Source organism: Ctenopharyngodon idella, chromosome 15 (genome assembly GCF_019924925.1).
Source record: "Ctenopharyngodon idella isolate HZGC_01 chromosome 15, HZGC01, whole genome shotgun sequence".
Taxonomy (NCBI): Eukaryota; Metazoa; Chordata; class Actinopteri; order Cypriniformes; family Xenocyprididae; genus Ctenopharyngodon; species Ctenopharyngodon idella.
Window position 1 is genome coordinate 6,397,501 of NC_067234.1, and position 16,856 is coordinate 6,414,356.

Genomic DNA, 16,856 nt, shown 5'->3' on the forward strand with positions numbered 1-16,856 from the left:
GAAGCAAGAACGTGATGCACAGATTTGTAATTTCAGACCTTGTTATATGTGTGTTTGTTTAATTAATGACATCTTTGAGTCACTGGAGTTTTTCATGCTGCAAGGAAATATTGACACATTTCTCAGAAAACAGAGCCAGGGTGTGTGTTTTTTGAAAGTGTGTGTGTGTAGTCAGCGTGGTTGCCAGCAGATGTAACGAGGGTATTTTGATGATGTACTGCAGCGTTTTGTGAAGGTGACTCCAAAACAAAACATCTTTGGTTCTTTCACAAGACTGGAGTTTGCACATGCTCCCTAGACAAGACTGCACTTCTTGTTTGTGTGCTCCCTAGACAGCTTAACACATCTGCTGAAACATTTAAAGTTATATTGTATCTTACACATGTTGCGTAGAGTGATCACTGCGCTGAGAAACCTGAAGTCTCTTATGGTAGTTTACAAATGCTTCTGAAAGATTTCTTTACTGTCATGGGGGATGTTGCTTGTACACTTTATTGCTTCTGCAGATGTGTTTGTAACTGAGGAGTTTATACATGCACCCTAAACAATTCAGTGCACCCTAGGGTTTGATCGATAACATAATACCAGCCTCTGGTATCAATACTAAATTCAGGAAACAAATAAAATGCCAAAAGGGGAAAAGGATAATTTTTTTAGCTTGGTCCAAATAATTAAATTCATTGCATCCTTTGAAACGTGTAACAAAGAAACCGCAACATAGCGCCAACCAAACCCACATAAAATAATAATAGTGATGTGTAAATTGTATTATTATTATTATTTATTAGTAGTAGTAGTAGTAGTAGTAGTAGCATAATTTTTATCATCATCATCATCATCATTATTATCATGATCACATTAATGATCATTTACAGAATATGTAAATAATTAAAATAATAAAATAAAATAAATAATAGTTAATATAATAACAACATAGTAATATAATAATATGTAACATTATTATTATTTTATTAAATTTAAATTAATCCTAATAAAAAGGATGATTTTAATAAGTTGCAGATTCCATAAATGTTTCAATAGACAGAAGAAGAGAAACGTTTTTAGTAAATATTACAGTCTTAAATGGTCTATTTATATAGAATTATAAATCATGTACTGAAGTAAGATCATGCAGTATTAACTAAAACCCTACTTTAGCTATTTTACAACACAAGTCCTCTATGGATTCGATGTATTCTGTGGTTTATGTACAGTGACATACTTTTAGACCACCTGGTTTGTACACAGCAAGCGAAAATCGCACATTTGGGCATGTTTAGGCTTATTCAAGTCTGCTCTCCCTAGTGCACCTATAAAGAAATTTAAAACTGAACAGTTTACACACGCTCCCTAAACAATGTGTGGAAAACTCTTGTATTATAGTTCATTCACGTCACGGTTTACTGACACACTCCCTTTACTTCTCCATGCTCCCTTAACATACAGCCTTCTGAACACACTTCCTAAGCTCCTGAGCCGTTTATACCCAATCCCTTAGCATAATTTTGCTCCTGATTCATTTGCACTCATTTTGCACTCATTTTGCACCCGAAGATCCCACCAGACTTTACACACGCTGTCTTGGGCGAATGGATGGATGAATGGGTAGATAGAGGACAGATGATTGAATAAGCAAATGGATGTATGGATGGATGGAAGAAATTATGTGTGCCAAAATGATCTTTCGTGTCACACCTGCCAGTAGCGGGTGAATTGAGAAAATGTAATAGCCGAAAATATTTTTTAAAGGGGGGTATCACACAGTTTCTGCCAATCTCATGTTAATCTTGAGTACCTATAGAGTAGTATTGCATCTGTCTCTCTGTCTGTCTGTCTTCCATCTGTCTAGTTTTTATCTATCTGTCTGTCTGTCTGTCTAGTTTTCATCTATCTATCTGTCTATCTATCTGTCTGTCTGTCTGTCTGTCTGTGTGTGTGTCTGTCAGTTTATCTCTCTCTCTCTCTGTCTGTCATCCGTCTGTTTAGTTTTTGTCTATCTATCAGTCTGTCTGTCTGTCGTCCATCTGTCAAGTTTTTAACTATCTATCTATCTATCTATCTATCTATCTGTTATATATGTGAAACGCTGCCTCTCATAACAACATCAACACACTCATTTTTTTTTATGGTTTCCTTTAATGCATGTAACAGATGCCACTTGTGTCCCAGTATGGAGTTCTGTAGGGGGAAAAAATATTTTGAAACACATTTCTGTGGGTTTCCACTGATTTAAAAGTTAAAAGATGCTCGGCAGTCAGTAAACAGACTCTGCTGTAGACGAGGCGACAGCAGCTCTGAGTATGTAAGATCAGAGCAGGAGAACTAAACACTTCCATCATTATTAGACAGTCGCTTCAGTCGAGCGCATGAACGTCTTTCATTTCATTCACTTACGTCAGGTAAAAACAGCGAGGGCCAGACTGTCGTTCCAGGATTTCAAATGATGCATTATGTAGCAGTTCCTAACTCGATTTTCTACACTCGTCACAGCCTATTTGAACGGATGAATGGTTGTGTGGATGGATGGAGGGTCAACAGTGACTGTTAACAGTGTTCAAACTGCTGCTCAGTTATACAATATTGCTTGTTTTCAGCTTTAAAAGGCTTCGAGGTGCTGTGAAATCTCTCTTTTTCTCTCTTCTGCTTGTCTCAGCAGTAATTTGCGTCTCTCTGAATCTCATCTGCAGGTTTTACACATTCGTGGGTTTGTCTCCTCCAACCCCGAGTTCTCCGCCTCGTCTTTCCTCCCCCTCCATCTCATTCCCTCTCATCTCTCTCTCTTATCCTTTAACACCCTCCTCTCCTCCCCCTCCCGCTGTATCACCCTCCCATTCTCTCGTTCGCAAGGCATTATGTGTATTTTTGTCTATTTCTCTTTTTCTTACTCTTCCATTCCGTCCCCCTGTGACTCTTTAACATCCTTCCGTCTCCCTCTTCCTCTGTTCTGTCTTCCTCCTCATGATGAAAGACTCTAAGAATAGCTCTCTCTATGTCTGCTGCAGCTCCGATAATCACTCTGCATCTTCTACAGCATGTAAACACCCTGTTTTCACTGTTCCTGAACCAGTCATATGGTGCAGAGATCCACTTTTCACCACAACTGCTCCTGGATCAGCTCTGCTCTGCCATGCTCATGATGATTACGATCTTTCTGATTATCCTCTATAATGGATAATTTGGAATAATAGATGTCTACCAGAGTTTTATCAAAAGCATCTTTCGTCATTTTTGTGAAAGAATGGCCCGAAGAGCAGTAATAAACCATATCTTTAAAGTGCTTCACTAGTGATGTTACATTTTATCTGTAATGTACTGACAGAATTAGGCCAGAGATATACTCAAAAAAAAAAAAAAAAAAAACATGAACGCAAGCATGACCAATGCATTGCAAGCTGAGCTTTAAAAGTCTGAGAACTCTAGTCTAAAACTAGCCAAATCATTGTTTTTTTAATGAAGAACATATACTTCTTGAAGCTCTGGAATTACAAAATTAATCATGGCTAATTAATTTCATATATCTACACTCCCAGTTAATTTTATAAAATAGTTTTTTTTATACTGTCAATACAGGCCTCACTGAGCCATCGGATTTTATAAAAAATATCTTAATTTGTGTTCCGAAGATGAACAAAGGTCTTACGGGTGTGGAACGACATGAGGGTGAGTAATTAATGACAGAATTTTCATTTTTGGGTGAACTAACCCTTTAAGAGCATTTAAAGACGATAAAACTGCAGTACACGCTTATAATAAACAGAGCGATAGTGTGCATTGATGTGAACTAGGGGTTGCACAGACTAGTCGACTAATCAACCTTTTAATGCTTTGCCATGACACTTTAAAGGAACACTCCACTTTTTTTGAAAATAGGCTCATTTTCCAACTCCCCTAGAGTTAAACAGTTGAGTCTTACCATTTTCGAATCCATTCAGCCGATCTCCGGGTCTGGCGGTACCACTTTTAGCATAGCTTAGCATAGTTCATTGAATCTGATTAGACCGTTAGCATCTCGCTCAAAAATGATATCATTGCGCCTGCTGCACCCATGGTATGGCAGCAAAGTTCCTTGATTATTATGCCGGAATGAGAGTATAGTTCCTAGCCATATCGGCCTAGAAAATGAAAATCGCAACTTTTCATTTTCCGTCGGTCTTAGTACACAGTGTAACTACAGAAGAGTTAAGTTTTAAATAGGAAAAATATTGAAAACTCTTTGGTCATTTTTGAGCGAGATGCTAATGGTCTAATCAGATTCAATGAACTATGCTAAGCCATGTTAAAAGTGGTACTGCCAGACCCAGAGATTGGCTGAATGGATTCGAAAATGGTAAAACTCAACTGTTTAACTCTAGAGGAGTTGGAAAATGAGCCTATTTTCAAAAAAAGTGGAGTGTTCCTTTAGCTTGACATTGACTAGTCGCTGATCATGGCCTATAGAGGGCGCAACAGGATAAGAAATCTTTGTCCACATTTAAGTCCACATTTATGCTCTGTATCCAACAGTTAATGACAAATAAATCCGTACTCCGAGAGCGAGATGTGTTTGATTATACCATCTGTATGCTCAATATTGATCGAGTGAATGAATGTTTTAAACAGCTTATTGTCAGTGTTGGGGGTAACGCATTACCAGTAACGTGAGTTATGTAATCAGATTACTTTTTAAGTAACTAGTAAAGTAACACATTACTTTTAAATTTATAAAATATCTTACTTTTGTTACTTTTTCAAATAAATAACGCAAGTTACTTTGTTTTTCCATTTACTGGCTGACAGCTCTCCTCTCCCCCTGTTGAGAGAAATCATGAGTAAGTGCAGAGGTGTTGTGTACGCTGTGTGAACATGATGGTTATTGTAGTTCTAGACTAAATGTGAGCATACATTTACTCATTTACTTCTCCTGCGTCCTATTCTTCTGCAGTCCAGAATAGCAGCACAGCTGAAAGGTTTGTTTGAGCTGCGCCCTCTACTGTACAGGCGTGAATTCGCATTTCCTTCAGCCTGAGGCTTACTCATTTCACTTTTGATGTGAAATGGCCTTCACATTTACCAAAAATATAACTTTTTTGTTGTTATCAAAACAAACAAACCAACAGCCTAGCCCAGATGAGAAAAAGTAACGCAAAAGTTACATAACGCATTACTTTCCATAAAAAGTAACCAAGTAACACAATCAGTTACTTTATTTAGGGAGTAACACAATATTGTAATGCATTACTTTTAAAAGTAACTTTCCCCAACATTGCTTATTCCGCACGCAAGTCAATCGCTGCTCTAAACTAATGTGCTGCTACACTGTAACACACACACATTAGCGCAGAAATGTATTGTCAACACTGTTCTGTGATTTATCAATAAAATAGCTTAGAACCTGAAAAGTTTTAGCATATATCTCCTAGTAACTAAAACCCAAAGCTTCACTATTAATAGAGAGATGCTGGCAGGAAGAATGAATTCACACACACAGTCACTCTCTCACTAATGCATTCATATAAATGTAATCTTTACTGTGTTACTTTATCTCTATCTGATTTAGACGACCAGGAAACTGTAAGAAATATAACAACCCAAAGACAAAAGAACTGATAAAAACAAGCTGTTATGTAGGAGCAATTGCCTTGTGGGCAGCGCTGTGTCACATGCCATAGCTGTGCACATTACAAGGCAACCCGTGTTTGAGTCTCATCTCGAGGTTCAGGCTTATTTGTTCATTAATGATGTCATCAGTGACTAGTAGACGTCGTCTCGACTTTAATCACATAAATGTCGACTTTAAAAAATCTTAAGTCGTCAACCCCTAGTGTGGACGCTAATATGAATATCGCAATAGTTATCGTTCTTGGTGTCAACAGGCCTTAAGACTGCTAAATGTTTTAATTTGCGCAAATGACACTGCAAAAGCTAGCTTTAAATTACAGATACCATTTTGACATTTAGAAAAATGTGTGTAATTTAAAACCCAGCATAAATTGCTCATTCTCAGTTTCTGCCTCTCTGGTGAAATCTGTCACTCTCTCGGTTCTTTGTCTTCTTCAGGCGGCTGTTGATTTATAGATACAGTGTGATCTCAGCGTGTGTGCGGCCGGTTTATGTTCCTCTGGTGCGCGTGTGTTTTGAATTTATGACGGCGACAAACATGGACTCCGTCAATGAATCAAAGACGCACTCATATGGGCCAATTTCCCACCTGCAGCCATTTGACGCACAAAAAACACATGCAACATTGCAATTTCCAAAGGTTTTGACATTATTTTTATCCACAATGAGTTTCTTGGGAATGAAAGGCGAGGTCTCCCGTGTAAACCTTTAATGACTATAGTTCATACACATGCAAATAAGGACGAATGCGCCACAAAATAAATTCCACAGGCCAAAAAATCATATTAAAAAAAATGACAAAAAGTAAACTTCAGCTCATGCATATTCTAAACTCAACAGATAACTGGCCTGTATAGATATGCTGTTGTATACCGCTCATGCTATTGCTATTTTAGTTAATTGCTTGTAATCACTCGTCTCTCTAATTAATATGCTAATTCCAATGAATGCAGCTGTTCTTCAGTAACGCACACACTCTTTCTCTCTCGCACACATAATGATTGGATCCTTATACAAAGACACCCTCATTAGCGAATCCATTGCTGTTAGTTAAAAGTAGGTTAAGAGAGAGTTTCGACTATGAAAGTGTATGTCTGGGGATTTGTTTGTGGCGGATTTTATGTTGATTTGTTTTTTGAGGACCCTATATCATAAACGTCACATTAAAAGCATGTGTGGGTGTGCGAGTGTTTGGCGTCCAACGTTAGAGCTCTAATCCGTCCATTTCCCCCCCTTATGTGGACTTACTTTCCCACACACGCTGGTCCAGAGCTGTAGCTGTGTAACTGAGCCTCTGGTTGCCATGACAATGAGTTCAGAAGTCTGTAGACGTTAAGACCCCCTCCATCGACGGGCCTTTGCCCGACACAACCATTGAACCCCATTCAGGTACACCAATTACACAACTCTGCATCATATCTGCTGAATAAAATCCAATACTTGATTCCAAAAATAGTGAATAAATTTTTGCTCTAGCAAAATATGTTAAAGAAGTCTTGTATTCTCTCTTAAAGTTGGCATTAAATGGAAGTTGCGGTAGTCTTCTCCTGTAATATGATTTATATTTGAGTGAAACAAGAACAATGTAGGGTGGGACTTGATTTTGTCCATGGGGAATTGATTGGATGGTTGGCTTCGATGTGTGATTGATGTGGTTGGCTATTGGTGGATCTCATGTGAGTGAAAGGTTGGTCCCGCTCTCACGCCAGTAAACATGTCATTAGAGAACAGAAGAAATGAGCTGTGAGAGGGAGAAGAAGAACTCCCTTAGAGCCAGGTTAGAAATATTTATTCAATTTTCAGCCGATGTTCACATTTATGACATATGCCTAATTCTGATTTCAAAGTTATAATTATGGCAAGTGACAGAAGAAAATGCAAACATGACCGAGATGTTTTCTGCTACATCTGGGTGTTTTACTTCATCCAAACATTGACAGAAAAATACAGATTTTGTAGGAAAAAAAACTTATTTATAAACTTGTGTTTATGTCTTAGACATTAAATGGAGTATTTGAACACATTTTTCCACTACTTTGCAGATTGTAAGTTAAATTATAAATAATACTTCTTTTTGTCAAACTGAAACTCTTGACATTTGACTGCTTTTGTTGTTAAGTTCATTTAAGCTAATATATCTAATTTGAGAAATCTTCATGCTTATTTTGTGAAATAACTATGAGATGGAAAGTTTTTATTGAAATTTTTTACTCAGCATCATCCAATTGCGCTTTTTTCAGCAGTTTTTTTTTTTTTTTTTTTCAATACAGTTAGCTGTGTTAGCTGATGGGGCCTCAATTAGAGTGTTTGATTTTGTGTGTGTGTGTGTGTGTGTCTGTCTGTGTGTGTGTTACAGGCCTGATGTCATCAGCAAACTTTTGTCTCTGGTCTTTTTGTTGGCCCCCATGTCCCCCTCCTCTCCCTTTCTCCCATTTTTTGTTTTCTCCTTCTGTTTTTTCTCTCTCACAGTACAAGTGCACTGTGCCGCTGTGACTTGATTCAACACAGCCGCCCCCTCTCTTTCTCTTCCTCCTTGTGTCTCTCTTCATCTCTGATATGGGTCAGTGATGGGGCACCCTGGGATGTGCCTGATCACAAGGCATACTTAAGGACCCTCAGGCACTTTGACATGCCACAGAGCACATTACTATTTGAGCACAACCGTAGGGCTCTGAAAGTAATATCTCATAGTATTGTATATATGTATGTGTGTGTGTGTATCTATACACACATATATATATATATATATATATATATATATATATATATATATATATATATATATATATATATACATACAGTCAAACCAAAAATTATTCAGACACTAGATATAATTTTTTATGTTTTTTTACTAGTGGGTGCAGGACACTGTAGTTCATTTATGTAAGTGAGGATAGCAAAATAAAGTAAACCGTGACATATTATACCCAAAAATTCCTTATACAGTGGACTACCAGTAAAATTTATAAAAATTTGGGACCAAAAATTATTCAGACACTTTGACCTGACCATGTTTTGCTTAAGTGTTATCTGACATAATTAAGTATATGTGTGTGTGTGTGTGTGTGTGTGTGTGTGTATACACATACACACACACACACACACACACACACATATATATTCCTTCAAAGAAAAAAGTCTTTCTAACCCAAAGCTTTTAATAAAATATTAAAATTAATATTTTATTTTTTATGTTCTCACAACATGCTGCATGCAGTGAGATAAGTGTAGTCCGAATCACAAATAAATGATTCCTATCCGATTATTTTAATGAAGTCTCTTATTTTCAGGGTTCTCACGGGTCATGGAATTTCTGGAATATCATGGAATTTTACAAGGTCTATTCCAGACATTGAAAGTCAGGGAATTCTATTTTTTATTTTTTTGTCCAAGTCATGGAATATCAGGGATTCTTGTTTGTCGCTTTAAATTTTAGTTTCCATTTATTAAAATGTGATTTTTCTATACCGCATTATTTTATTGCGTTGTTTCACATGTTTAGTGTATTGTTTGGCTATTTTTCAGCGGCATTTTATTCCCTTTCTGCTCGTCAACTTAAGTCAACTAAGGTGTTCACCTTAGTTTAGTTAACTAAGGTGAACATGCCAGGAAAATGTACATTTCAAGAGCTTTGGCTACAAAATTACCACTTCAGAGACTATCCTAACCAGCCACAACACGATAAAGGATTCTATTTTTGAAATGATTTCTATATTTCTGGGATTTTGCAGCTAATAGTTCAGGTCATAGAGAGGGAACAAGGACATAAATGCACAAAGAAAAGTGATTATTTATTACTCAAGTATTTGAACGTTCTTGTTTACTTTTATTTCTTTTCAAACTCTGAGGTAAATTATCCATTGTTGCTCTCACAGTGGCTATTAAAGTCATGCAAAATGATATTCAAGCTCAAACCATTTTAATATTAAGCAAAGCTCAAACAAGTGTATTTTATGACAAAAAATGTCAGTCACTGAGTATGTATTTTGAATAATGTTTTATGGTTTAATTTTGTTTAGTTTCATTTCGTTTGGTTTTCCTGTTTAGCTGCGAACAGAACCTGCCCACACTCTGTTATGATTGGCTGTGATTTATGATTGATTTTGTCATCTTGTAGCTTTGTCAAGTCTGGTTAGGACATGGTAAGCTAAAAAAAAAAAAAAAAAAAAGGACACAGTAAGCCCCCTTTTCACTGCACGATTGTCGCATTTCGCCCCCTAGTGGCAGTCGCACAGAATTTTCAAATTGGTCGTGCGTAGTTGTTACCTTCGTTTATTTACCATGGTACAATGGATAAATATGAATAAATTGATAAATGCACAGTGGATAAACTACCAACATTACTTCTGAAGGAAAAAATATTATGGGACTTAATTATTTAATAATTATTAATTATTTATTTCAGACTTAAATAATCAGAACCATTTACAGAAATAGCCTAGTGTCAAACAGTCTAAGACGGTCTGCAAAAACCAAATGTGAAGAAATCAAAAGACTGGATGATGAACTTGATGAGAAACAGAAATCCTCTAGAGCGTTACCCCTGAAAAAAACTATAAATTAATTTCTGTAGAAACAGTACAGAAAAATATCAAAGTGCATTTAACGGGTAAAAGCGCAAAAGAAAAAAAAAATAAAAGTAGTGTGTATGAGTGTTTAAATTATTTTGTACTAAAAACGTCTGTGAACAAGTAAATAAGGCTTGCAAATGGATGGATTTAAAATAGTCTGAGGCTGATTTTTGTCTGCTCGGTGCTCAGCACAACAGCGGCCTGTTTTTCCGTTCATTATAGGTCATGGAAATTTGTCTAAGACATTTTGCTGGGAGTGGGAACCCTGTATTTTGTTAACTTACTGTATCAAAAACTCAGGGTAATCATTATTTTCGGTGATGTTCATTTTAAAATGAAGCAGATTTTGTCAATTTAAAGTGTAACTTTGACTATTTTTCAACCGCTTTGCATTGTTTCCGTGTTACCTGGACTGAGAAATTCACGTTTATTTTTTACAAATGTTATTTTTTTACAGTTATTTTTCAGGTTTATCGCTGAAAATTGTATCGTACTTTGACTACTCTTTAAACAGCATTATGGTCAAAATGTAAAACAATGTCAACATCTTTCTTACCTGTACTAGACAGCGTTTCGCTTCTGTAGTGGCCTTGGACGGCAACATGCCCAGAGCATTATGGATGTTGAAGTTTTCCTACCTGTTTGTCTGTTTGTTTTCTCTAGTCAGGTAGCACTGTTTTTTCAATTTTTTCAATTCAATTTTTTCGTCTTTCTACTGAATAGTTTTATTGAAAGCCCATTTTGTTGACAGTGAAGTACCCCTTTAAGGTTGTGAAACTTAAATCAGTGCCATTGCTTGTAGTTAGAGACTGTACGAGTGGTTGGGTCAAAGGATATTTCTAAAGCATCTGCTAAAATGAGTGATTTTGTGTTTTGCAGGCCTGATTACCACAACCTCCCGGAAGCTGGACCGCGAACAACAGGCTGAGCACGTACTGGAGGTGAGACACACTCATGCTAACCCACGTTCACACATACACTTTCGCACAAACACACATCAGGTGTGAGAGCTGCGATCCATGCTAATTTGCACTACCTCCAAATTGCAGATCAGTTTTGTGAGTGACGGGAGAATAACAACAATTTTCACTTCATATAAATGCAAGATTATCGACGTGTTCTGACTGAATCCTATAGATGCCTGTTTGAAATTCAAAATGTTTCACTCTGCTAGTCTGTTTGCATATGTTAGTGTGAAAGAGATGTGTGTGAACGGTTTTGAGTGGGTGTTATAAAAGCGAATTTGTCGTGTTGATCTTTTGAGAACAAACTTGTCACTCACATTCTGTTGCCCGTTCACCGTGTGATCCCTTGACACCCAAACATTACACAGACCAAACGCCCCTTTAATTTATTACAACCCCCCTCTTTTTTCTCATTTATTGCTCACTTGCTCACTCTCTTTCTCTCTCAGACAGACAGATTGAATTTGTACAGGCGTGGCAGAGCAGTCTGTATCTGTGAAAGGAAATGAATGAAGTGAATTGAATTAATCGTTCTGTTGTTGCTGCTGAGATGGATGGCGCACACCGTGTCTTTTGTTTTTAATGATATCATTTAAATGTTCCTTCACAGTTCACCACAGTCTCCTGATTGGCCGGCAGCCATGTGCGGCCGTGGTGATTGGTGGATGAGCGATGGGCATGTTTGCTAATGAAAAAGAAAAAATGGATAGAATGTCAGAAACAGGAAATGAGAGAAAAGTTGAACATGACTCATTACTCCATTGTACATAGAGAGAAATTATGTTGACGCATAAAGAATCTCTTTTCTCCTTTCCTGTCCATCTATAATCTAGTTTTCCCATGGTTTTTCTGTTATTAGTAGTGTTTACTATGGCAAGCATCCGTAATACTAGTGCTTAGATTTAGTGATCTGAGCAAATCTGTAACTCATACCGCAGTGCTTCTGCTACATGCATGAATAATACTTCAAGTCATGTGGCATTTTAAAGATGGGTGTGCTGTTGTTACTTTTCTAAGCGATTAGATTTATGATTTTATGATGCAAAAAAAATCTCAGTCTAGTCACATAGTCATATTCCTATAAGTTGCTTACTGTATGCTCACCAAGGCTGCATTTATTTGATCAAAAATATCAACAATTTTAGTAGTATTTTTGTGAAATAAATAAAATAAAAAAAGAGTTAATTTAAATTGTAATATTAGACCGATCAGGCATAACATTATGACCACCTTCCTAATATTGTGTTGCTCCCCCTTTTGCTGCCAAAACAGCCCTGACCCATCGAGGCATGGCCTCCACTAGACCCCTGAAGGTGTGCTGTGGTATCTGACACCAAGATGTTAGCAGCAGATCCTTTAAGTCCTGTAAGTTGCGAGATGGAGCCTCCATGGATCGGACTTGTTTGTTCAGCACATCCCATAGATGCTTGACTGGATTGAGGTCTGGGGAATTTGGAGGCCAAGTCAACAACTCAAACTCGTTGTGCTCCTCAAACCATTCCTCAGCCATTTTTGCTTTGTGGCAGGGCGCATTATTCTGCTGAAAGAGGCCACAGACACCAGGGAATACCGTTTCCATGAAAGGTCGTACATGGTCTTCAACAATGCTTAGGTAGGTGGTACGTGTCAAAGTAACATCCACATGGATGTTTTCCCAGCAGAACATTGCCCAAAGCATCACACTGCCTCCACCGGCTTGCCTTCCCATAGTGCATCCTGGTGCCATGTGTTCCCCAAGTAAGTGATGCACACGCACCCGGCCAGGGGTCAGCATGGGCACCCTCACTGGTCTGCGGCTATGCAGCCCCATTTGCAACAAACTGCGATGCACTGTGTATTCTGACATTTTTCTATCAGAACCAGCATTAACTTCTAGAGCAATTTGAGCTACAGTAGCTCGTCTGTTGGATCGGACCACACGGGCTAGCCTTCGCTCCCCACGTACATCAGTGAGCCTGTCGCCGGTTCACCACTGTTCCTTCCTTCGGCCACTGATAGATACTAACCACTGCAGCCTGGGAACACCCCACAAGAGCTGCAGTTTTGAAGATGCTCTGACCCAGTCATCTAGCTATCACAATTTGGCCCTCGACAGACTTGCTCAAATCCTTACGCTTGCCCATTTTTCCTGCTTCTAACACATCAACTTTGAGGACAAAATGTTCACTTTCTGCCTAATATATCTCACCCACTAACAGGTGCCGTGATGAAGAGATAATCGGTGTTATTGACTTCACCGGTCAGTGGTCATAATGGTTATGCCTGATTGGTGTTACTGATTTTACTGTATTTTTAATCAGATAAATGCAGCCTTAGTGAGCATAAGAGACTTCTTTCAAAACATCGAAAACTCGTAAGATTCCAAACTTTTGTAGTGTAAGCAGTAGTGTAAACTGCTTGAGTTTTGAATGCAAATGAGAGTTTTATCTCCATGGTCTGTGGTTTTGTGTCCAGGTGACTGTATCAGATGGTGGTCCTTCTCCCAGGCACACCACAGTGTGGGTGGTAGTCCAGGTGTTGGATGTTAATGATAACAAACCAACGTTTCCAGAGAAGATGTACCAGGTCCGTTTACCCGAGCGCACCCGTAAGCAGAGGGGCGCTCCTATATACCGCGTCTTCGCCTACGACCAAGACCAGGGCGCCAACGCTGACCTCTCCTACAGCATCGTCGATGGCAACGAGGACGGGAAGTTCGTAATCGACGCCAAAACCGGTGTGGTTTCATCACCCAAGAAACAGTTCACAGCCGGAACCTATGATATTCTTACCGTGAGTGACCTTTGACCCTTTACCTTCTAAAGAAAGTTAAACTCTCATGTAAGAAACGTATGTCACTATAATAGTATGTGACAACAAAATAAAATACAAATGAAAAATAAAATAAAATAAAATAAGATATACTATATGATTAGATGATAAGATACAATAAGATGAGATAGGATACGATAAGATACGACAAGAAGATACTATAAGATGCAATAGGATACGATATGATAAGATGTGACAGGATACGATACGATTTTAAACAATACAATAAGATACAACACAACGATACGATGTGTTACGATATGATAAGATGCAATAGGATACGATACGATATGATTTTAAACAATGCGATAAGATACGACACAATACGATAAGATGCGATACGATATGATAAGATGCAATAGGATATCATATAAGAAGATGCAACAGGATATGATACAATACGATTTTAAAGAATACAATAAGATATGACACAACGATACGATACGATGCGATACGATATGATAAGATCCAATAGTATACGATATAAGATGCGATAGGATACGATACGATACGATTTTAAACAATACAATAAGATACGACACAACGATCCGATAAGATGCAATAGGATACGATACGACAAGATGCAATAGGATACGATATGATAAGATGCGACAGGATATATGATAAGATGCGATAGGATACGATACAATATGATTATAAACAATGCGTTAAGATACGATATGATATAAGATGCGATAGGATACAACATGATAAGATGCGACAGGATACGATACGATTTTAAACAATACAATAAGATACGACAAAATAGATAAGATGCGTTACGATACGATAATATGCAATAGGATACGATATGATAAGATGTGATAGGATTCGATACTATACGATATGATTTTAAACAATGCAATAAGATACGATAAGATGCGACATATGATAAGATGCAATAGGATACGATACGATTTTAAACAATACAATAAGATACGCCACAACGATACGATAAAATGTGTTACGATACGATATGATATGCGCTAGGATATGATACGATACGATATAATATGATTTTAAACAATGCGGTAAGATGCGATACGATATGATAAGATGCAATAGGATACGATATGATAAGATGCGACAGGATACGATATGATGTGATTTTAAACAATGTGATAAGATACGACATGATACGATAAGATGCGATACGATATGATAATATGCGACAGGATACGATACGATACGATTTTAAACAATACAATAAGATATGACACAACGATACGATAAGATGCAATAGGATACGATATGATAAGATGCAATAGGTTTTTTGGGGTTTTTTTAGCTGATCCAAGCTGGCCTAGATGATTGATAAGCTTGACTACCATGTGGGCTTGGTTATAACTTGGTAGACTATCTTGGTCATGCTGGTTAGAGCGGTTAGACTAGCACCAAACTAGCTAACATATTCCATAAACCAGCTTGACCACCTTAAAACTTAAAATAGTGTGTATATATATATATATATATATATATTATATTAATTATGTAAATGATCTGATGTAAGGACAAGAAATAGTCTCACCCGATTTAAACTGAAATGTGAACTCATGGATAATAATTTCCAGGTCTTGTGAAACTCCCTTGACACATATAGCAGCTCAGTTCTCTTAATGAGAGAGTTGACATTTTCAATTTCTTCTTCTTGTAACAGGTTTGTTCTTTTGTTTGCATTCAATACAAAGGTCAATAGTGGATGCATTTTTCCATTTTTATTTCAGTCTTCCACTTCAGTTCAGTTCTTTTAATGTTCACTTGCCTTGTGTTCTCGTCTTCCTGATGACTTTTCGCCCCTGACCGCAGGTGAAGGCTGTGGATAATGGACGTCCTCAGCGCTGGGCGACGGCTCGTTTGCACATTGAGTGGATTCGACGTCCGCCACCCAGCCCCGTGCCTCTCGCTTTCGATGAGCAGCTTTACAATTTCACCGTCATGGAAACCGACAAAGTGGCGGACATCGTTGGCGTGGTGTCCGCCCAACAGCAAGGCTCCGCCTCCTTGTGGTTTGACATCACTGGTGAGTGGTTAGGTGGTTTATGTTAATGTGATGATGTATGCAATTTAGATGCAGGATATGGAATTGCTATTAAAGTGGATTTTTAGTATTTAGTGAGGTTAAACAGTTAGTTCACCCAAAAATTAAAATTTGGTCATCATTTACTCCCCCTGGTGTTGTTCTAATTCCGTATGCCCTTCTTCATATGCCCTTCCTCATCCATATAATGTCAATGAATAGCAACCATCATCAAGCTTTTTAAAAAAGATGCGAAAGAATCACAGAATGATCCCATGCAGCATGTGTCGTATATTCCAAGTGTTCTGGGTGAATACAATAGGGTTTGGTGAATAACAAACCAAAATATAATGTATTATTTACTGAAAATCCTGACCTTGGCCATTGGTCTTCTGTGCACGACTGCATGTTCATTAGACTCTATTAGCACTGTTCACTCCGACTCACCCAGAAAAACCACACAAGTTGTGAGAAATTAAGATTAATAAAAACACGACATGAAATACAATCCATTTACTTTCTTCTCTGTGGTGAATATATCTGTTGTGTTCATTGCAACAAGAAGTTATCGTGTCAGTTATCTGTCAACTGTCATTGTGACTGTCATCAGACAAACGGAGTTCCGGTCCGGTGATATTTGACTCAGTGAAGAAAGTACACAGATATTTTTGTGGTGATTTCTAGGCGTTGTTTTTTCATGTCACGTTTTTATTAATCTTGATTTCTCACAATTTGTGTGCTTTTCCTGGGCGAGTCGGAGTGAACTGTGGTGCTAATAGAATCTCGTGAACGTGCAGTCGTGGACAGAAAACCAACGGCCAAGGTCAGGATTTTTGCTAAATAATACATTATATTTTGGTTTGTTTTAAACCAAATCCTGTCTTATACCAACAG

At 37.7% G+C, this 16,856-nt stretch overlaps 1 protein-coding gene across 5 annotated transcripts in view; it reads left to right on the forward strand.

Moving 5' to 3' along the window:
• Positions 1 to 16,856, forward strand: part of fat3a (FAT atypical cadherin 3a) — a 193,526-nt gene that overhangs the window by 103,952 nt on the left and 72,718 nt on the right. For all 5 annotated transcript variants that reach the window (XM_051862509.1, XM_051862511.1, XM_051862513.1 and 2 more), the window contains exons 5-7: positions 11,049 to 11,110; positions 13,589 to 13,906; positions 15,752 to 15,965. In XM_051862509.1, coding sequence (XP_051718469.1) covers positions 11,049 to 11,110; positions 13,589 to 13,906; positions 15,752 to 15,965 — 594 coding nt within the window. The remainder of the gene's footprint in view (positions 1 to 11,048; positions 11,111 to 13,588; positions 13,907 to 15,751; positions 15,966 to 16,856) is intronic.